At 43.4% G+C, this 22924-nt stretch overlaps 2 protein-coding genes across 8 annotated transcripts in view; both read right to left on the reverse strand.

The window, feature by feature from the left end:
- Positions 1–14084, reverse strand: ppp1r1c (protein phosphatase 1, regulatory (inhibitor) subunit 1C; the record flags this gene model as incomplete). Its single annotated transcript, XM_083682075.1, has 6 exons — positions 1–295; positions 1369–1521; positions 4665–4731; positions 5662–5693; positions 12298–12358; positions 14004–14084. The coding sequence occupies 6 exons, from the start codon at positions 14082–14084 to the stop codon at positions 153–155; spliced, it is 537 nt and encodes a 178-aa protein (XP_083538201.1). The 3' UTR covers positions 1–152.
- Positions 14085–18934: 4850 nt separating this feature from the next.
- The window catches only part of itprid2 (ITPR interacting domain containing 2), a 31939-nt gene continuing 27949 nt past the window's right edge, over positions 18935–22924 (reverse strand). For 6 of the 7 annotated variants that reach the window (XM_083682457.1, XM_083682458.1, XM_083682454.1 and 3 more), the window contains 3 exons: positions 22455–22520; positions 21911–22357; positions 18935–21082 (listed from right to left, as the gene is read on the reverse strand). In XM_083682457.1, the coding sequence (XP_083538583.1) occupies positions 20975–21082; positions 21911–22357; positions 22455–22520 (621 nt within the window). In that variant the 3' untranslated portion in view covers positions 18935–20974. The remainder of the gene's footprint in view (positions 21083–21910; positions 22358–22454; positions 22521–22924) is intronic. The other variant, XM_083682456.1, reaches the window with a different exon arrangement.

Below are 22924 nucleotides of genomic sequence, written 5' to 3' on the forward strand. Positions count from 1 at the left end.
GCTGCACAAATCTGGAGCCAGGCTAGAAGAAAATGATTACCAGGTTAGAAATAACACAGTAATGGCATAATATATCACCAAAAAGTTCATAACCCACTGATGTCTGATCCAATCACGATGACCTGAAAGCCTGAAGGTCAACAAGCACTCGTTTACTTTGAATCGCACTTCTGTTCACTTTTGGAGTCTTCCTCCTCATCCTCTTCCTCCGTCTCTTTTTTCACCTCCTCCTCTTCCTTCTCCTCCTCCTCTTCACGGAACGTTATCTCTGCCTGTGTCTTCAGAAGCCTTGCCCCTAGGAGTGGAGAACAGGGTACAGGGTCATGCGTACTGGGCCAGACTCTGTGTCTTCAGAAGCCTTGCCCCTAGGAGTGGAGAACAGGGTACAGGGTCATGCGTACTGGGCCAGACTCTGTGTCTACAGAAGCCTTGCCCCTAGGAGTGGAGAACAGGGTACAGGGTCATGCGTACTGGGCCAGACTCTGTGTCTTCAGAAGCCTTGCCCCTAGGAGTGGAGAACAGGGTACAGGGTCATGCGTACTGGGCCAGACTCTGTGTCTACAATCACACCAAGGGAGATCAATATGAAACACCCGCAGTACACTATGTTCTACTAGCACCCACCCACCCACGCACACAATCTTATCCAGTGCCCTGCATAAGTAATGGAACAGTGAACCATTTTTGCTCTACACACCAAACGTTTGCGATTCTCAGCTTTTATTTGATGGTATTCGTGTACATATTGGTTTCACCATTCAGAAATTACACCACTTTTTATGCATAGACCCCCTATTTCAGGGCACCCAAAAATAATAGACAGATTTATCAAATGTCCAAATTAAGCACCCATGTTTATTATGTGGTCGGCAATCCTTTGCACGCAATAACCGCCTGAAGTCTGCGACCCATTGACCCCACCAGACACTGAGTATCTTCTCTGGTGGTGCTCTGCCAGGCCTGTACTGCAGCCATCATCAGCTGTTGTTAGTTTTTAGTGTTGTTTTTTTTGCCTAAAATCTTACATCAGGAAATAAAATGCATGTTCAATTGGATTTAAATCTGAAGATTTACTTTTTTCCAGACCTCTGCAGGCTTTTTAGGTACTTTTTTTTTTTTAGCAAACTCTAACATTCTTTTTGAGAAGGATAACTAGTGGTTTGCACCTTGCAATGAAGCGTCTGTAGTTCGGCTGGTGACGTATTCTGCGGATGATAGTCTCTGACGCATTGACACCTACCTCCTGGAGAGTGTTCCTCAACTGTGGGACAGTTGTTTTTTTGATGTCAATGTGTTATAACCTAAACTGCCCAACCCCCCATTGCTATGTAATGGCAGTGTTATTACACAGGTAATAAGAGGGCCTACCTGGAGTGAAGGGAGGCTGGTGCTGGTAGGGGGTGTCTTTACGTCGGGGGGGGGCCCCTGACGACTCCTCTGAGGCTGTGTCTGAGTGGGAGAGCTGGGAGAGTCTGTCTTTGTCCTCATGTCCTCGCCAGGAGTCTGCCGAGGGCTCCCTGCCTGCGGAGGGGAAACAGTACACATAGTACTTAGTACATAGTACACAGTAAACAGTCCTGTTAAACTCTGTAAAATTTGAAAACGTTTTTGTTTCTGTCTGTTCTTGAGAAGTCTCCTCCTGTGAGAAGTGACCAGGAACAAAATGCCATCATCAGACAAACAACTGGTGTCATAGTATGTGGTGCTACAACACTACCACAGACTTGGGCTGGAAAGTATTTAAACTTGGCTGTTTGCTTAAGCTTGCCTGAAGTTTCAGATGGGCGGGGTTTGCACGTTGGTTCCACTGTGCCAGGCAAGCTTAATCAACCACTGCTATGCAGTATTTGAAATGATTTAAATATTGTTTAAACCCAGGTCTGCACTACCTGCAACCCTGCAGTCAACACAGGAGACAAGTCAGTTGTTTTTATTTATTGAGTTCTTGATCATTTCACATTGATCATTTTCAAACTGAACTACAAACAAACATACAATAATGTGCACTAACGCACAGTATAAGAGAGGAAACAACATTGGCATACTGTGCTGTACATGCACTTCATATTGAAAATGAATTTCAATGTCATGAGAGATACAGATGAAGGTATAAAACCACTTACAGTGCAAAGCTGAAAAGTACACAGTTGGTAAGAGATCACCTTAAGACTTGCAGCAGGAGGATTGACAATACTGTATGTGTGGATAAAGCATATCATTTGTGGTTTTTTTGCAGTTGTCTTTTTATTTTCTACATTGTATTTATTTTTGTCTGTCTGTTTTTACATTTGTATGCCAGCGTGCGGAAGAAAAATGTCAATTTTATGAACATTTCATGGGCAATAAAGTGTTCTGGTCTTATCTTAGGACAGTGCTTGTGGAATACAGTGGTGTTATCGTGATATAGACGATGGACTCGACAAGCTTTTCTGATCACACTCTGGTGTTTCAGGCGACTCTCCTGTATGATACATAACATAATATAACATAGGGACACAACAAAAGGGAACAAGGACACAAACAAAGTGGGTTCAATACACAACTCATATATGATACAGTACCATGGTCACATATATACGGATATGTCATATATCATATATATATATATAGTATCATATAATATATAATCAAGCCTATGTTTGATTATATGTATTATATATCTATATTGTATCATATATAATCAAGCCTCTGTTGATTTGCCTGATGGTTTTTCTCATTCAAAACCAGCCTCTGCCTGTTGTGGACTGGGTAGAGTAATAGGGTGTATGGAGTGGTCCAGCAGATCAACTTGAGACCTATGCAATTAGTAGCCGACTGTACTGCATGTGTATTTTATATATTTTGTTGCCCCTAGTGTTTTCGTTCGTTGCCCCCTGAAGTACATCTAGCCTCAACACCTTCAGCTACGTTTGGAGGATGTATGTTTGTTTTGTTGTTCATTTGGAATTGTCTCTTGATACACAGAATGTTTTTTTTGTTTTTGTTTTATGTTCCATAATTACTGATAATTAGTGAATCTGTAAAAGCATCCTGCTTTCCAGCATGAACAAGACTGGATAGATAATTTTACTGTAGGGATAGTCAACATTCAGCTGAAGTACTGACCATTTAGCCTGAGGCAACTGGCAATAATGAAAACTCCAATATGGGTATATTTACAAGCAAGATCTGTAATGAAACCTGAACTGAAACTGCTCTTTTTCTGTACTAATTGCTGTGGTATGAATCAGGCTATTCAGACTACGGTGCTCAGATTACTGTAAGTAGTTTGTTCTGAGTCTGTGTTACCCTAATTGTTCAAAGCTGATAAGATAAACTTTTGACAAATACTGTAATCCATAATGGAGAAACTAATATTTATCAACAGAGTCCTACGATAATTCAAAATGATTTATTGTTTGCAAACCAAATTAAGTCAGATGGACATAGAAATGACCACACAATGATTTAAGACCAACCATGTGAGATAAGTTGAGGATGTTGATTCTTAAAGCCATTGCTTCAGCTTTTGTGACCTACTGTAGGCTGTATAGTCTAACTATTGACAACATTAGATTGAGGACATGGTTCTTTGTTGAGCCCTGAGGGGTAGCTGTCTGACTGGGATGATTTAGCTCTTGCGGTCGATCAATAGTTGAAGCTAATGTAGATTTAGAGTAGCCTTGTCTTTCCAGGAAATATTTTTATATCTATGAGTCAGCAATGGTCTTAAACTCCCAGTCACCCTCATCAGTTACAGTATGCTGTTTTCAAAGTGAATTTTGAGCATAAAGCACATAATTACTTGTGTAGTTATCTCAAGATATCTCAGGATTCAGTTGTCCCATACTAAGACTTTAACCATTAGCTTAAACACATTATTTTTTAATTTTTTTTACCGAACAGCAAATAACTGTTAAATACATTACTGTATGGCACTTTCACCTCACTTGAATGTAGTCTACTGTATGTGTGTGTGTATGTTTGTATACTGTATGCTTTTATGGACTGGTGCTATTAGTTAGTTAGTTTTTAGTTGTTGTTTTTTGCAGGGAGGCTTGTGAGTAAGCATTTTACCTGTATCTGTTGCTCCATACCTATGTAGTAACAACATTACTGGAGTGTTGTAGACAGTATTACTACACAGGTATAAAGCAATTCAAGGTAGAGAGTGTACTGAGGAATCCTATGATCATGCACCACTGACATGTATGGAGGCAACCAATACCACCAAATGAGTCTATGCAGGATGCTAATGTCTTACACATAGTTTGTATTCAACCACACACAAATATTCAAATGAAATGCAAAAAAAAAAAATCACTTGAATGTGTACTAAAAATAAACGTGTTCTAAAATAACAGGAAGCAATGCACCAAAGGGACATGCTCTGATGATTTGCTTCTAAATTCCCTTCTAAACTACAGACCACAGACAGCTCACATGCATCACTGAGTACATTCAGTAACAGCAAACACACACGGGCAAAATAAGTTGAGGAGGTTGCAGAAGAATTCATGAGGAAAACAATGGGATAACTAGCCACTTGGAAAAGCACAGTAAAAGGAAAACGTGTGTGTGTGTGTGTGTGTGTGTGTGTGTGTGTGTGTGTGTGTGTGTGTGTGTGTGTGTGTGTGTGTGTGTGTGTGTGTGTGTGTGTGTGTGTGTGTGTAGTGTAGGCCTACCTTTCATGTTGGGCTGAGTGTAGACACTGTGCTTCCTCTGGGCGGGACAGGGCTCTGCATTATGGGCCTGAGATGAGAGACGGGGTGGAATGGAAAAGAACAGCAAGAGAATCACAGATCAGATTTCCCTGACGCTATTTCAGGAGCCCAGCCATGCCAAGTAATCAATGATAACTGCATCAGACATGCCTCCAGATTGCAGATAGAGGCCGTAGCCTGCTATGGAGCATCCTAGTGATGTTAACACGGGGCTATCTGGCTGTCATACTCTGCTTATCCACATTATTATCGATCTGTCAATACAGACATCGCTCTCTCTTGTCCACCATTTCTCATACACATGCCAGCCTGACCTCATCAATCGTTTCATACGATATCCTAAAGTAGAAGTAATGCCCCAGGACCTGTAATGACGTTTACATATGGGCAGTCAGTGTGACATACAGATGTTTACGTATCCCCTCTCGGCAGCCAGAGTGAACCCAAACAACCTGACGTGAAGATGGAGGACCGCTTTGCATCAGGAAACGGCAACCGACGGGAAGCTACACAAGTAAGAATGCTTTGCTAGGAGGTACGTTGGGGGTCGGGGAGAGTGTATAACCAAGACTTGCATCCCGAAAGTCGCAGCTTTTCGAGTTGGCTTTTGGGGAATGTTCGGGGGAAAAAAGGGCTTTTAGCTTGTTGCTGATGGTAATGTTTCTCCTGACAACTTACTCTTATCCTAGTCACTCCTAGTTCATTCCTAACCGTAACCCTTACCTTAGTTAATGGCTACAGTTGCCACGTAAGCCGTTGCTAACACTGCTTCATGGAAACTTTAGGATACACATGGAGGTCCCACGTAAGCATCTTTGCGTTTTCTGGGAACATTATTTACATACGATATCGATATTTACGTGAAGATCTCCTTGATTACATTGAACATGCACAAAATGCAACTGCACATACTGTATCACCTGTGTTTTTCATAAACAGAATTATCTTTTGGGCCTACCTCTCCTTGATGACTCATCGTCTGCCTGTCATCTGTGGAGAGAAACATAATCATAAACATAATCATTAGTCAGTTGACCATTTCAGTGTGTGTGTGCATGAGTTGATTTTAGAATACAGTAGGAGGGGGGGGTTGTCATGCGTTAATGGGTCATGGTTTATGGTTCAGCTGATAACTCACAAACTCATATTACTCAGTCATTACTCTTCCCTATTGACCTTCTCTGAACTCACATTGATCTCTGGCTAGCAGTGCTGATTCATTGGGATCATTGAATGGCTGGTGATGAGTTTTTACCCAATGAACTGTAGTAGACAACTGTAGTAATTAAGGTTGGCACTGGACCACATGAATGGCACTGGACCGCAAACCAGCCTGAGGTATTTTTCCGAAAACATGCATGGCACTAAGATAATATTTCGCCCATTGTCTACAATGCGATCAGTGAAACATTTCTCAATGAAAACAAACATTGGTCTCTCTGGTTCTTTTTTCTAAAGTGCAACACCATGTTCTGTATTGTAAGGTTTTCTTTTCCAGCAAAAAGAAACATAGAAACCTGTGTCACCGACTCCAACTGCTGGTAAACATGTCTAATTTAAAAAGCAACGTCACAGCTTGTGACTTTTTGTTTTAGGAGACAGTTGGAGATTTGGAACTTTAAGATTCAAAATGCTACATATTTTCACAAAAATTCAAGCAAAAAATATTTCAAACTAAAATAGTTTTTTCAGCTTGAAGAATGGACATTTCACTGAAGTGGGCTGTTTATGTCATCTTAGTGCTAAGATGCTTTTGGGAAACTCACTCTTGTATGATGTTGTCATACCAACATACATTACACAGGCACTAAAGACAGCAAAACATATGGAGCACATTACCAGTCAGGAAATGTATAAACTGTTACCACACAACAATAGCTGAATGAAGTCAGTGTATCCAGAAGGAAAAAGCCTACAGCCATGGGAGTGCTATGATGTCACACAATCTGCAGTAGTGGGCAGGAGAGTGCATTAGCATTCCCAAGAGTCATGTAAGGCCTTTATAACACTCCTAAGCGCTGCCTCTGTTGTCACGCCAGTCATACACACTGGTCCAAAAGAAATGGCCAGCTGTGGTTTAATACATGTTTTTATGCCTGAACAGAGACCTGAAGACCTTATGACACATCAACACTTGCCTTTATAAAGCGAGTGGCTGGAGAGAAGGTTTTTTTTGTTTTTTTTATAGCTCAACCATGTCAACAGTTTCCACCAAATCACTGAGTCAGCATTGAAGCGACAGTCAGTTTAGCGCAACAATGTCCACAGTTTCCACATATTCTCTTCCACACAGTCAGCGGACTGTGGCTTCAAAGCTACAGTCACCGCAGCTCAACTCTGATAACACAACTGGTTCTCAAGGCGAGAACTGGATGCATGATACACAGTAGTCATGCGACACCGTAGGACAACAGCGTCGACCTTCGTAAGTGGCCTCTTGTAGAGATAGAATTGAGATCAGAGGGGAATACCATTGAGACAAAGACCTGCTTGTACTGTAGCTGGAATAATGGGCCATGGCTGAATAGAGTCCCACGCCAACCACCTACAAGCAGAACAGCATACAGTACACGGCTGAGCAGCTGAGAAAGTGTCACTCTCTAGCTTCAGTCTAAACTGTCCAATAACATCTAGCCGACAACTGTCGCTTGGGATTTCCCAGAAACTTTCTTGCTATTTCCCAGGAACTTTCATGGTAAAATGCCAGTAAACGTAAACACAAACAGAGTTTGTCAACACAACAAAGGGGGTTGACATTGACCACTGGCCTTGAGGAACGTGTCCAGGCTACTCCTCCCAGAGAGGAAGAAACCAGAGTTACTGTGAAAACCGAAGACTCCCTTTGGCATTGGTTATCTAAAGGCTGCTATAAAACAAATGCCCTGGCATTGAGAAGCAAGTTCTACATGCAGCCTGCCAAGAGAAAAGAATCAATGGACAACCAGACAACTTGGATCCATGGCTGCACATTAACGCCATCAAACTGGAAGCCAAGCTGTGAGCTGGTGGATGGATGCGGGGTCTGGCTACTGTCAGACTGGCTGGTAGATGGAAGGTCTGGCACCCTGCAGACATTTTAATTGCCACCCAGCAGATTTGTGTGTGTGATGGTCTGTTACTGAGACAAGAACATTTCCTGCCAGCTCTGAGAGGATATGGCCAGGCACGTCCTCCATCAATTAACAATCAGTCACAAATTATTGCAAAGTCTAAGTCTAAGTAAGTGAATCAACTATATAACAGTCATCGTAGGTAAAACCTCTGATAAGAACAAGTGCCATCGGCAGGCACAGTGCTAGAGCAAGTTCTGGTAATGTAGGGTGTTAGCAGGTGCAGAGGTCTGAGAAGGAAGAGCCCAGGTGTACCCTAAAGAGATGAGTCTTTAGTCTTCGGCGGAAGATAGGTAGTGACTCTGCTGTCCTGACAGTGGTGGGAAGCTTATTCCACCACTGGGGCTCCAAGACAGAGAAGGGCCTTGACCGAGAAGAGCCTTGACCGAGAAGAGCCTTGACAGAGAAGAGCCATGACCGAGCAGAGCGGCTACTATGTCCTCTTAGGGATGGCGGTGCCAAGCGGCCAGCAGAGGTGGAAGAACAGAGTTCGAGGGATCGGGGCTCTGTAGGCGAGCACCAGAGTCTTGAATCTGATGCAAACTGCTACTGGGATCCAGTGAAGGGTGCGGAGGAGGGTGGTGACATGGGAGAATTTGGGGAGATTGAACACAAGACGGACTGCAGCTTTCTGGATGAGCTGCAGAGGTCTGATGGTGAAGGCAGGGAGCCCGGCCAGAAGTGAGTTGCAGTAGTGTAGGCGGGAATGGGTGTATCCTTTGAATGTCCTTTGAATCCTTTGAATGTTACAGGAAGAATCTACAGGAGCAGGCCATCTCTGTGACGTTAGCCACACACGAGAGTTGGTTGTCCAGGATCACCCCAAGATTCTTTGCTGTCTGGGAGGGGGACACAGTGGACTTGGAGAGGGCAGGCTTTCCCAGGAAGGAAGAGGAGCTCCGTCTTGTCAAGATTGAGCTTAAGGTGGTGAGCAGACATACAGGCAGAGATGTCTGCGAGACACATAGAGACACGTGTTGCCACCTGTACTACATACTGAGGATGACCAATCAAACATCTCTATGTAGAAACTGATGACCAACCATATGTCCCTATGTACTGCACCTGCATACTGATGACCAACCAGATGTTCCTATGTACTGTACATGCATACTGATTGTAGACGGATTTAGACAAAGACAGTGATTGTTTGATCTTCCACGTGTGAATGGTGGTCAATGCCCCCCTCTCTAACTATTTACAGTTGAATGAGCATGCCTGGCAGACATCCTGAAGAAATCGCACTTCGCCATTTGTCAATTCCTTTGCCATTGTAATGTATCTCACACGTACGCCCTGTTGTTGGGAATGATATTTAAGGAGAAGGACAGCAATATGTCCTTTGAGTTACTTGGGTTAGGCCCATGGTCACCGGTCTCCCCTGTTGTTCTTGCTTTGAAACTGTTAAATTGGTTATATTGTTGATACTCCATTCTCATTCTTCCTATGTGCATTAATGTGATGTTGTTTACTAGATAAAGGTTCTGTTAATACAGCACAACATAATCGTGACCAGGTTCTCCCATCTATTGTGAACATGCATCCTTAAGGACACGTAGAGTGAGTCATCAGCTTCAGATATTGGCCTGAGCGTAACCCCCTCGCAATCCGATTTATTGATGTCAGGGTACTTGAGGGCATGGTAAAATAGCATTTAAGGTATTCTTAATGAATCTAGAATCCAATATGATCGTGTGTCTGTCACACAGGGATGAGAAAAGCATTATCAATCATTATTAACCATGAAATATCTTTTGGATATTCAGATATAATGTAATGTTAACTTGTGTTGATTGGTCATGTGACCCCTCGTGTTGAGTTCGATTTATCATGTCCATAACTTTAATTATTGGGAATAAATGTATGTCTTATTCTTAACCCGTCCTCTATTCTTCAGTGTTTCATTTCCAGTTCTTCATTGATGACCAACCAGATGTCACTATGTACATACTGATGACCAATCAAACATCTCTCTGTATATACTTATGACTAATCAAAAGTCTACAAGCACACATAAATGACCTATCAAATGACCCTGTGTACGCTGATGACGAATCAAAGATCTTTATGTACATGATGACCTATTAAACGTCTCTACAACGTACACACTGATGACCAATCAGTCGTCTCTATTCTCCACTCGTAAGATACTTGGCCAGGCTGAATGAAAAAATGCCAGGCTGAATGCCAGCTGCCAAACACAGCAACACTGTCTATAGAGGTAATACTCTACCAGTTTTGCTGTGACATTGTGTATTACTCTAGTGGCAGGGGTGCTGCTGTCATGCTGTGTGCCTTGTTTGAACAGAAGGCCAAGTTGATGTGCACAGCTGTAAGGATGTGTGTTTGGTCATCGTCACAGTCGGTCAGTCACGTGCTCATGGTCAGGGTCACCGCGTCGCCCAGTTTGTCTAATGAACCCAGCTGTTCCCTGCGGTGAGAATGGTAACCTTGCATCTCACTGCTTTCAACACATAAGGGATTATAAATGTGACCATTTTGAACCAGGACAACCTGAAGCATGGGCAACACACGTCTCCACATCTTAGGTAAGGTTGTTCAACATGTTAGCATGGTTCACCAATGTGTAATGTCTCCATAACTGATGATTGCTGACAGTTTCTATTATTTCTCAGACTTCTCCTTAGTTAAATCTATGCTGTTCTGTTGTCAAAGTCCCTGGTTGCAAGTAGTCTTTCCTCTATTCCTCCCCTCCTCTCTCCTCTCTCATCCTCGTTTAGTTCCCAGAAAGCATTGGAGGATAATATCTTAGGGAAGGAACTTTAGATCTTCTCCTCCAATGTGTTTTGAGAAGGAAATGAGGAGGACGCAAGGAATAGAGGAAAGACTATGGGACACACCACCTGTGTCATCTGTAGTCCTGGGGTACTTGGGTTGTTATTGGCACAGGTTCTTACAGTCTGTAGTGGCCATTCCAACAGCAGTGGGGGAGAGGACTCCCGACCGGCTTCAGCTGCACTGGAGTCTGTGCTATGCTGCTAACTCCATATGCTGACGCCACAGGGAGGTTTGTTTGTGCTGATCTCAGATCAGGTCGGGGCGCCACAGGGGAGTTGTTTGTGCTGATAGCAGATTGTGAGCCATCGTCACACACAACATGTTCTGTATGCATCTCCAACTCAAGGCTAGATAACACTTTCACAGTTCCATGAATGAGCTCATGCAGACACAACAGTGTCCATCATTACCAGTCATTCATTATCATCAATAGTCATTGTTTTTATAACTCATTTGTCTCTCTACCAGAGTGATGGCAAGTGTAAAAAAGAAATCCACGGCATACCACCACATCTGTGAAATATGGTGGAGGGGCTATGGCTTGGTTGTGTATGGCTGCCACTGGAACCGGCTCACTTGTCTTCATTGATGATGTAACTGCTGACGGCAGCAGCAAAATTAATTCTGAAGTGTACAGAAACACTGCTGAAGTACGAGCAAAGCCTTCCAATCTCATGGGACGGCGCTTCATCATACAGCATGGAGTTTTTCAAGGCCAAAAAGTGGAAAGTTCTAGAATGGCCAAGTCAATCTCCAGATTTAGATCCAGTTGAACATGCATTTAATTTGCTGAAGAGGGAACTTAAGGCAAAAAGACCTCAAAACAAACAACAGCTGAAGATGGCTTTAGTACAGGCCTGGCAGAGCATAGCCAGAGAATATACCCAGCATCTGGTGGGGTCAATTGATCGCAGACTTCAGGCGGTTATTGCCTGCAAAGGATGTCGACCAAATACTAAAGTGTGCTTTATTTGGACATTATATGATTTTTTCCAATACTTTTGGAGCCGTGAAATTAATTGAATAAAAGCTGAAAGAATCTCTACTTTGACCCCATGAGTGATTGTTTGATTTCAAAACCAAACCGTTGGAGTATAGAGCTAAAAAAAAAGAGACAAAATGCAATCCTCTTTCCAATACTTATGGAGGGCACTGTACTTGTACATTTATGAAGATGCTTAATAATCAGGGCTGAAATCCTAACTCCAGATCCACACCTTCAAATCTCTCATTGACCTCAGTGTGTGATTTACATGAAAGTACCAGTTACGCACGGGGCTCTCAAGTTAGGATGTCGGCCCATTTGAGCACAAAACAGTTCTCATATGGGTGATACGTTTAACGTCCATGACCAACACAGTCTCCTGAATAAAGCGTGTAAACAATAGTATGCATTCCCAATTCCGTGGACGATACGTCAAAAAACTGAAAATATGCTACGTGAGGGTTATGTGAATTGGGTAAGAAGTTCATCATTATTAACCTCGAATTGCATGGTGGTTAGGCAGTATTAGGCATTATCTTCGAGTGGTTAAGGAAAGGGTAAGTTCTCAGTTGAAGGCATTAGCATAGATTAGCATTAGCAACAATAATATTGTCCATAGCACGATTCGAACCAGCAACCTTGGGTTAGGGTTAGGGTTAGGGTTAGGGTTGTGTATATCTCCACCAGAGCAGTGACTTACCTGTTGTTTCTGGGCCACGATAGATGACAAGGGTGGCTGGTGTTGGTCTCCTCTTACGAATCTGGCACAGAGAGAGAGAGAGGGGGAGGGGGGGGGGGGGTAAGAAGGTGTAGGTGGTGTCAAAATACTTAGAATAAAGCCTGAGCAGCACTTCATTAAAAGGTAAACTCTGGGATATGACGTCAATGGGAAAAGAGTGGGGCAACGCTACCAGAGATACATGGAGAGGATCAAGAAACCAAAGGAGACAATCAACTCCGGCCCACATATCACAATCCCGACATCTAACGAGTGACTACCTATCTTTACTGACTAACTCATATCTTTGGTACAAGTTGCTGTGGCTTCGTGGCATGACGTCATATCTCAGAGTCTACCTTTAAGTTAATTAATCCCTGCCTCTGCTATATAATTTTTGAGTACTCAACCCAAGCCGATGAACTAGTCGTTTTTGGACGTTTTTCATCGACAGGCCCTTGTTTCATGGATTTTGTTTTTGTTGTTGAGGAGCAATTCCATTGTTCTTTTGTTTATTTGTATCTTTAAACTGCATGCAGAGACATACAAACGGTATCGATGAATTCATCTCACTCTGGTTAAGTAGTAAAAATGAACTAGGGCTAAGGCCTCTATGAACAGATGAGAGAGGGTTCGAGAGAGACAGGGAGGAGGAGGTATTTCTTTGCATTTGGGATGGACAGGGAGAGGACATATTCATATATTGAGGAGGTGTTGATGAAAGAATGGGTACAGACAACATCCACCAACCTCCAAGTATGGTAACGTACAGACCTGCTGTGTGGACATGTTTTACAGAGTGGTTACTAGAGTACAGTGTCAATACAATCAATGGCCTGGGTGGGGAAGTGGTTGTGTGTGTGTGGGGGAGGGTGTCAAAGCTGTGAAAGAAGCTGTCCTTCCAATGAGTGAGTAGTAGCGATCTAAACGGTAGTCCACCAGACACTGCTCCATCTCAATCAATAATCACTCTATGACTTTATAATAACATTTGGGCTGCTAAGAGCTGTCCATGATCTCACCAGAATTACGTCTGTTCTTTCGACAATAAAGCAAAGAGAAATTCTAATTGCTGCACTGAAAAGCATTGTCTCTACAAAAGTACGTCATCAGCATATACAATTGTTTTTGTACAATGTGATTTGCAAAATATATATTGACCAGTCAAAGGCTTTTAAGGTACGGATATGGGATTGAACATCTGTCATGCACTCTACTTACTCTAAAATTGCTCAAAGTAAAGTGCATGTACGAGTAGGAGTAGCTCTCAAAATGTAGCCTGAGTATCAGATTTCAAAACCAATGCAGACTGCAACCGCCTATTCAATATTGAGGCAAACAAATATGAAATCCCTTCTTCAAGGACTTAACTGAGAGTTAGCTCCTTCCTAATCTTGCAGAGCCAGACAGTGTGTACTGAGTATTGCGTAGAGGTAAAGTCTGGGTCGAGATTAGGGTCAATGGTCAGTAAACCATTAATTCATTATTCACCCAACATCTATACAGTGCCCCACTCCAACCATACAACAGCATCTATACAGTCCCCCACTACAACCATACACAACAATTTAACAACATATATACAGTCCACCACTACAACCATACGCAACCATTAATTATCTATACTGTCCTCCACTCCCCATACACAACCATTTAGGAACATTGATGTAACTGAATATTTTACTCACATGCTCAGCTGCCTGTGGGTCTAGTTGGCTCTGAAACATTGGCACAGCAAACTGGATCTTCTTTGGGCTGTTCGGCTCCATGTTTCGAATGGGCAGAGTGAGAGAGAGAGTGAGAGAGAGAGAGAGAGAGAGAGAGAGGAGACTGCACACAGGGAGCAGCTGCTAACAGCAGCAGCAGTAGCCTCTTGTCTTCCCTCCTTCTTATGAGTGAGCCCTGGGACTGTACAGCTCACTCTGGACAGACCGCCTCTCTTCCCTGCCCTGCCTCCGTCCAAGAGAAGGGAGGGAAAGAGGGGAGGAGAGGGGAGAGAGAAGGGGGAGGATAAATGTGGGGGGGGGTAAAGAGTGAGTGAGACAGAGAGAGAGAAATAAAACGGAAAGAGAAAAAGAGAGAAAGGAAAGAGAGAGAGAGAGAGGGAGGTGGGTGAGAGAGAGACAGAGAGAGAGAGAAAAGGAAGAGAAAGAGAGAGAGAGTGTACACCACCTCAGTGGCCAAAGAGACACCGCCCCTCTAACACCACCACTGCTCTACTGCCCCCCCCCGCCCCCCGGCCCCCAGAGCTTATCAGACTGATATATTCTGAACGCCCTCAGTGGCCTCTGGTGAGCTGGGTGCTCTCTGACGACCACAGGACATTCAGACTCTCCTCTCTGGGTAGCATTACCCCAACCCCCCAGCAGTGCAACATAAGCCCCCGGTGGGAGTGAGTTGCTGATGCAGCGTTAATTATTGATAAAGCCAGGTTCAGGAAGCCATTGGGCTCTTCAACCCCCTCTCATCCCTGTGTTAGGCTGTTAGACCTCTCTGTCGTCCAGGCCAATCATTCATACAAGCAGTGTGAACCTCAAGGCATGCAGAGTGGACTGAAACATTTATAACACTCGATAACCCCGGGCACGTCGTTACATGGGTTTTTAATCATTCATACCTTCGGTCGTGGTATATATCATCGTCAGTTTGGGAGTGTGTTTTCATTATTATGGTTGACAGGACTATTTTGGGGTAATGGATATCATCATGGATCCCATAGGCCTGGATGTAGTCGGTGATGTGTGCTTAAAAAAAGCAGAACTCATGAGACAACATAAAGTGCCTTTTTCTTATGTCTAGAATTGATGACGGTGCATTTTGGTGATTCTGATACACACTCAGCAAAGCACACAGTCTAATAGAACGGCATGTTCGCCAGTGCCTTGAACTTGAGCACACCTCAACTCTGCCACAAACAACATGTTTGTCCGAGAGTGACTCAAACTTTCCCATTTCAGCGAGGTCTCGTCCATGAGCTGAGTTGCAGATTACATATTTTAGCCAATGAGCAGACCCTCCTATCCAGAGCGACAATAACTGCATCCATCTAAAGTAAGTGAAACAGCTGTAATCACAATCATCGCAAGTAAGACCTTCTGTACGAATCGGTGGTAGTAACAGCCACAGTGATGGAGAAAGGGAGGCAAACAACTGTTACTTTGTCCGTCATCTTTGGAATCCAGGTAATGGTGTTATAATGCTGTCTGGAGGAGAAGGGCCACTGTACTGTAGCTGTACTGTAGCCCTCAGTCAGCACCACTGTCTGTTATCACCCCCAGCCCTCCTCCAGGGAGAGGGAGCACTGACAACACAGGGCAGTGAGAGAGAACAAGACTGCTTTCTTGTCAAGGTGATTGTGAATAATGATGCAAAACTCCATAGGACAGATCATCTGTCAGCTCATTTCAAAAGGGTACAGTACACACACATAGAATGGGCTAGTTTAGGAAACCTAGATAAAGCCAAGTCCTGAACTAAAAAATACCATGTTCGATGTAGAATCCCCATTGAAATTGCTTCAGGAATAGGCCTTATTCTATGTCTGGGAAACTGCCCCAATATTCTCACTTTCTGATGGTGATAATTATAATAAGTTCATTAATAGATGAATGTTGATAATTGACCCGTTATTCTGCATTAGTGTCAAAATCTAACATTCAACAGTTTAAACAGAGTTTCTAGTATTCAAGGTGTAACACTGTAGCACAGTGAGACCATACTATAAGGGGGCTCTAGAGAAAAATAATACTTACGCAATGACAGACTACAGTAGTTATTCATCCTGGGCCAAGTCGGTGTCTGTGTGTGTGTGTGTGTGTGTGTGTGTGTGTATGAATGACACACTGGCCCACAGTTCCAGTACCTAGCTTGCAGTGTTATTGCCTCCCTGCCATCCATCAATGGTGCCTAGTTATGCTGAGGTCACCCTCTGTCCAAACACCACCCTAAGAACACCTAATACCTCTGGGGGAAGTGCCAAGCAATTACAGTTAGGGCCTACGGGGGGCAGCGATGGGTAGAGTTGGGCAAGGGTGATGCACAGTTCATCAGCACATCGAAGAACAGTGGCATTACCAGTTGCGTATTATGCTGAGCTTGATAAGGTCCAATAACTACAGATATTGCATGCGGCCTCAGTCATCTCTATATGATTCGGCTCTCAGTACTACTAGCGTGCCCACGTGGGACATGGTAAGTGTGGCATGGTAAGTGTGACATGGTAAGTGTGACATGTAAGTGCCATTGCGTCATATGCTATGGTTGGGTACCTGTCTCTGTCCAACAACCAGTGATTCAGTGTGTCTGCCTGGGCTGGACCAGGGCTGAAAAACGCAGTCCGACCAGGGCAGGAAGCCCTTTAAGCCAGACAGTGGCCCCTTGTGTCTGATTGGAGGTAGGAGAGGGCTGAGTGCAGGCAAATCACTTGTCGGCTCCACGTGGCTGAGCAGGGCTGCAGCTGGGTCAGAGGGTTCACGACATCAACAGAAGGCCATGCAGGAAAGGACAAATTCACTCTTAATATTTCACTCTCAGTCCTTAAAATCGGACTGAATTGAACATCAGTAATGACACTGTTGTGATTGATTGTAATGCCCCAACTCTTTTTTCATTGTAATTCATGGCTTTCAAAGGATATGTTTCACATCTGAGTTCACTATGAAGGAAATTAAATACATGTTTAATTGGATTTAAATCTGAAGAATGACTTTGCCGGTCAAGAACTTTTTACTTTCACTCCCTAGTTGCTATGGCAGTATGTTTTGGGTTGTTATCTTACTGTATGATGAAGCGCCATCCAATGAATTTGGAGACATTTGCTGGTACTCGAACAGACAAGATGTTTCTGTACACTTCAGAATACATTCTGCTCCTGTTGTCAGCAGCTACATCATCAATTAAGACAATTGACCATCCATTTTGAAGGTTACTAGTGGTAACTTGTGGTTTACACCTTGCCATGAAGCCTCTGTAGTTCGGCTGGTGACGTGTTCTGTGGGAGTCTGACACATTCATGCATAACTCCTGGAGAGTGTTCCTGATCTGTGGGATAACAGGCTGGTAGGTCAAGGAAGACTTCTACAGTGGTGACTGAAGAATGCTCACCATAATTAAGAAAAAACCCAAACAACATGCTGTTGCCGTGCTGTTTTCTTATTTTTAATGATGTTCCAGACTCTTGATTTTGGCAAGCCTAAGGTTTTGGTTATGTTTCTGATTTCTCAGCCTAATAATGGCTTCCTTGACTTTCATTGGTCCTCATGTTGACAGACACCAATAGCAGACTCCATTGGCAAAGCTGAGAATCAATACCAGACCAAACTGACAGCTCTCTTATGCCTGCTCAAATTATGCGACAGAACACACCTGACTAGCCAGAAACCCCAGTCAAGCCAATTGTCCCATTACTTTTGGTGCCCTGAAATAAATGGACTATGCATACAAAGTGTAATTTATAAATGGTAAAAACAATATGTACACACATACCATCAAATAAAAGCTGAGTATTTTCTGGATTTCAAATCGAAACTTTTGGAGTGTAGAGCCAAAAGAATACAAAAATGCTTCACTGTCCCATTACTTATGCAGCACATTGTATTGTTCATTAATAACATTGGGCTTTGCTAAGCGACCTTCACTGCAACAATGCCTAGGTTTTTAAGAAGGTACTAATATGAGTTAGCAAGCATGTCATGTCGCTTGCTTTATAGCAACTTCATATCGGAATTGTGCCCGTCAATCATTCATGAATACTGTATGCAAATTACTCTCGCCTTGCTCACTGACTGGCTCCCGCTCATGAATACAATAAATATTCATTAGCCTACCCTTCCGTGTTGGTGGACGACTCCCATTGAAACTGAGCTCACGTGCATTTTCTCATATATTAACGTTCTTTGCCCATAGCCTCTCTCTCTTTCCATAATCCCTCCGGCAGGCCCACAACGTGCCCTCTCACAGGCACACAGTAATCTTAATTTTTCTGAACTGGTGGTCCTCTGTGGTTCAGTGTGGTCCTCTGTGGCTCAGTGCGGTCCTCTGTGGCTCAGTGTGGTCCTCTGTGGTTCAGTGTGGTCCTCTGTGGCTCAGTGCAGTCCTCTGTGGCTCAGTGTGGTCCTCTGTGGCTCAGTGTGGTCCTCTGTGGCTCAGTGTGGTCCTGTGTGGCTCAGTGCGGTCCTCTGTGGTTCAGTGCGGTCCTCTGTGGCTCAGTGTGGTCCTCTGTGGCTCAGTTGGTAGAGCATGGCGCTAACAACGCTTCGGTTGTGGGTTTGATTCCTGCTGTGAGATTCCTTGATTTGATTCCTTGATTCCAATCATCTATGGGCATGTTGGGGATGGTTCTTGGAATGTAACATCCAATTAAATTGTGAGCACATTCTACCATCGCTCCATCCAAGCCAGATCTCTAGACCTCCAAAAAGAGGAGTGAGATCAACACAATTTGGAGATATGGCTATGCGAGACCACTGAAATTGTGACAAAATAATTGTGTCTAAATAATTAAGTATAAGTCTAAATAGGTATTTAGAAGCAACACATTATGTGGAATCACTAATATAATCTTTGTAAAAAAATGCGACAGAGAAGAGCGACGAATTTACAAATTGAATCACTCTAAATGTACTGAAAATAAATACATCTTTATTATTTGCTATAGAGATCATCCCTCATGCATCCCAGCAGACAAAGGTAAACAAAAACAATAACAAACACCATTCAAAAGCTCTCCGTTAGCAGAAGTAGCTGACGTACGCTCGTAGAAATCAGTTAGTATTACAAATCATTCAGGAATAAAATAATCAACACCTGTGGAAAATATAATGTGTTTTTCTCATAATTACAAATACAGCAGGGCAATACATTGTTGTTCTAACACTTTGTAAAGTCTTAAAAGTCACATTTGAAATAAGACTTATAAATACATAATTATTTCTGTAAGTAAGAGAAAGTAAGTACTGTACTTATAAGAGCTATATGAAAATCAGCTGATATTGATTCTACCGTTTCGCTCTGCAGCCCACCATCTTGTTACTCACAGGATATTTCTACACAATACAAGAACATATTTCAGGACAATACATTTAGTGGTTTTAGAGCCTGTTCTATGACGAGATACGTAAAAAAGTTAGGAATGTGAAGCGTTTGTCGTCGTTAGGTTTTTCACATAAGTGAGAGTTGTTTTTTTTTACACAGTGAAAAATGAACAAAAGGTGTGGAATACAACGTGTACATTTAACAGTGGTGCATACAAAATAAACAGTAGTTGCTATCAATCTTTTTCAAGTTCAAAGTAAAATGTATTGCACAGTTAGTTCCTCATAGAGGCTGCATCAGAAAAGGGTGTGATTACAGCAGACAGCAGACACCCATACAGACCTTGAATCCCAAACTGACCACTAGCCACTAGGCACTAGTGTAAATATATTTTTTCTCTAGAGCACACAACTGTATGGCCTTACTGTGTGCTACCCTGTAACACCTTGAAAACGAGAGGCGTAGTCTGAGATCATTGCAAAATGGTAGTAGCTCCATCCTGCCCTCTGGTTGGCTGAGTGGATATGTAGCCATAATGGAGTACCAAGGTGTGTCGTCACTTCTGGTCCACACAAACCTTCCACATTCATTTTCTCCGTCTGGATTTTTCTGAGTAATTACTATTATTTCAGTGATCCAAACAATGCTTACAATTTCCCAGATTGTTAATCTTGCCAGTATCTTCTGTGCTATCTAAAACTGAACTGAACACATGGTCTCGTAACTTTACCATTTTAAAAGTCACAATGGCTGCTGTTCAAAAATACAAGTCATAACAAATGAGTGATTATCTGGGAAGTTGTTGAATGGGTGGGTTCATGCTTTCATATTTTAGAAATCACCCCTCATACAATGCCTACGGGCAAAATTCATGAGGAATTTTAAAGTGGACCCAGGAAGTATGTCGGCTCCTTGGTGCTCTATTTTTGAACTATCCACTCCTCTCAGATCTAATGTGTAGGGGTTAGTGGTTAGGGGCCAGCGGGGTGGATTTAGGATTCAACCAAACATGTTCACCAGCCTGGCTAAGTCTCTCTCACGCTTGGTGACCTTTCACCTTTCTGGACATGCACTTGGACCCACATCACATGCTTAAATACAACCCAACATACATCAGGACCAGATATCCTCCCAACAACACAAACACAAACACAAACAATAGTTTACAGTCTTCAGCACATAAACAACACACTCTCTTCAATCACATTCTGAGTGTTTGAAATAGGACGGCTAGAGGAGGAGAAGAGCAACATTCGACAGCAGCATCAGTGTCTCCCAAGGCATGGTCATCACGACGGCGTTAGGCACCATCGGCACATCAGGCAACAGTGTTAAGGCGTAGAGGAGCTGTTCTCAGTGCAAGGCTTCACCAGTGTTAAGGATGGGTAGACTTTTGCCAGTGTTCAGAATGATTAGGCTTCATTAGACCGAATACACAGGGATCTCTCCTCTTCAGCTGCAAAACCAATCTACATGCAAGCAGACACCAAGGTATCATCTTATACTGCCTATCATTGACATTTACTCTACTGAGAATTTAACTTGACATCTTGTCTGTTAAGATGGCTTATCTACTCTGAAGTGAAAAGCCATAAACATACATTAGACGTAGGATCTGTCCACGTGATCACAGTGGGTATTCTCTGGTAGACACTGGCGATCTCAGTGGCGACCCTGAGGCAAGGAGCTCGTTCATAATCTCCTGGCGGATCTCCTCAGCAATGCTCTCTCTGATCTGCAACAGGGAACACAAGTACACACAAAGACAACGTTCAAACAACGTAACTTAAGCATGAGGGAAAACCCCATATCCCAGTTCTGTACATGAATGTCCTTTTGACATGTTGCTTCATGAAATAAATGAAAAACCTCAAGTAAGAGATGGCCCCTTCTCAATCATGAATATACTGTACAGTTGTATGTGTTCCATCTTCATAAATCAATTTAAACATATGATATAACACATGGTATTATTGAGACTGGCATGGATGCTGTGTATTGAGAGTTGAAACACGATGAAAGAGCGAGAGGGAAGAACATCCACTTCATGAAACCTCCTGAGGAACAAAGGAGCCAAACACTGACATCAGGCCTCACGGCTGACATGGTGCAAGGAGGCCTCCTTCCTCATCCAGTCTCATCTACGTGTTCCAAGTTTCCCTCTTTGAGCTTCAAGGGTTCTTCACCAAAACTGTCACTTAGCCCACTGACTATTTTTCACAAGCATTACAGTCAGTAACTGTGTTGACAGAAGAGATGACTACGTAAATGACCTTTCTTTGCATGGCCAAGGACATATTAAAAGACTCAGCAGAATGACATCATTAGGACCACTGGGAGGACGTCCTGCACAAGAACATCAACAAAAACCGAATGTACTGGGCCATAATGGCATTCCCTGTTCAAACCTGGAATACTAACTTGTCGGGCAGGTCCAGATTGGGCAGACACAGTTCAGCGAGGACATGCTTTTACATAGCAAATCGGCAATCACATGGTGCCGTTTTTCATTGATGAACATAGTGATATATCCTACTGTTGTCCATCTCAAGAGCTCCCTTACCTCCTTAATGAGCTGCTGCAGGTGTGGGTTGTCTGTTCTCCCTCCTCCTCCTCCTTTCCCACCTTCTCCTCCTCTCCCTCTCTCCTCCAGCAGGTTGCCATCTACAGCTGCTGTCCCTCTTCCCTCCTCTTCTCCTCCCTCCTGATGTTCTCCTCTCTGCGCCTGCTCAGCAACCTGTTGAGGGGTCCCCGGTGCAGGAGGATGAGTGTTGGGGCGTGGAGGGGGGGCAGGGGTGAGACAGACGGTGGCCCGGTACACCCCCGTCCTCTGCGAGTGGCAGGGGTCGGGTGTGTGGGAGAGGTCTTGGTGGTGATGGCTGCTCCTCATTGGGCTGGCTGACCTGGAGGAGCGGCCTGAGCTGGAGGTGGGGGTGGGGGCCATACTGGCTCCGCCCTCGTACCCCAGCTCTGTTTGCAGATACAGCTGCTCCCTCAGGAGGTCAGACATCTGGACACACGGCGAGGAAACAAGAGACAGGAGGGTCAGGAGTGCTGTAACATGATAGCCAGTTCAATGTGGAGCGGCCCAGACACCCTACACTCACCGGCTCCATGGCTCTCAGAGCAGAGCTGTTTGACAGACTGTCCACGCTGTGGCCTCGCTGAATACCCTGTGAGAGAGTGTACAATACTCATCAATCAATCACTCAATCAAATGTATTTGTTTAGCCCTCACGTCACAAAGTGTTTAACAACAAAAGCAATCAATAATATAAACTAAAGCTGGATCGAGCATCCCCAAATGTAAGCGGAAAAAAAACGACCCATATGTGAATACCATTATACAACCATTAGTTCCAGCCATGAAATCTAATTGGTCGAGAAGCATTCCATCTGTACTGATAATTATGATATGGTGTGGCTCAGAAGTACATATATAGAAATATATATAATGAAGATATGTATATACTGTATGGCTCTGCTATGGATACCTCATCCTTTTTCCTGGCAAAATAAAATCTAATTGATTCAAGACTTCAGTTAAACTCCTAGTAATGAATGGTTGTTGTAGTTG

Source organism: Argentina silus (assembly GCF_951799395.1).
Source record: "Argentina silus genome assembly, chromosome: 12".
NCBI lineage: Eukaryota > Metazoa > Chordata > Actinopteri > Argentiniformes > Argentinidae > Argentina > Argentina silus.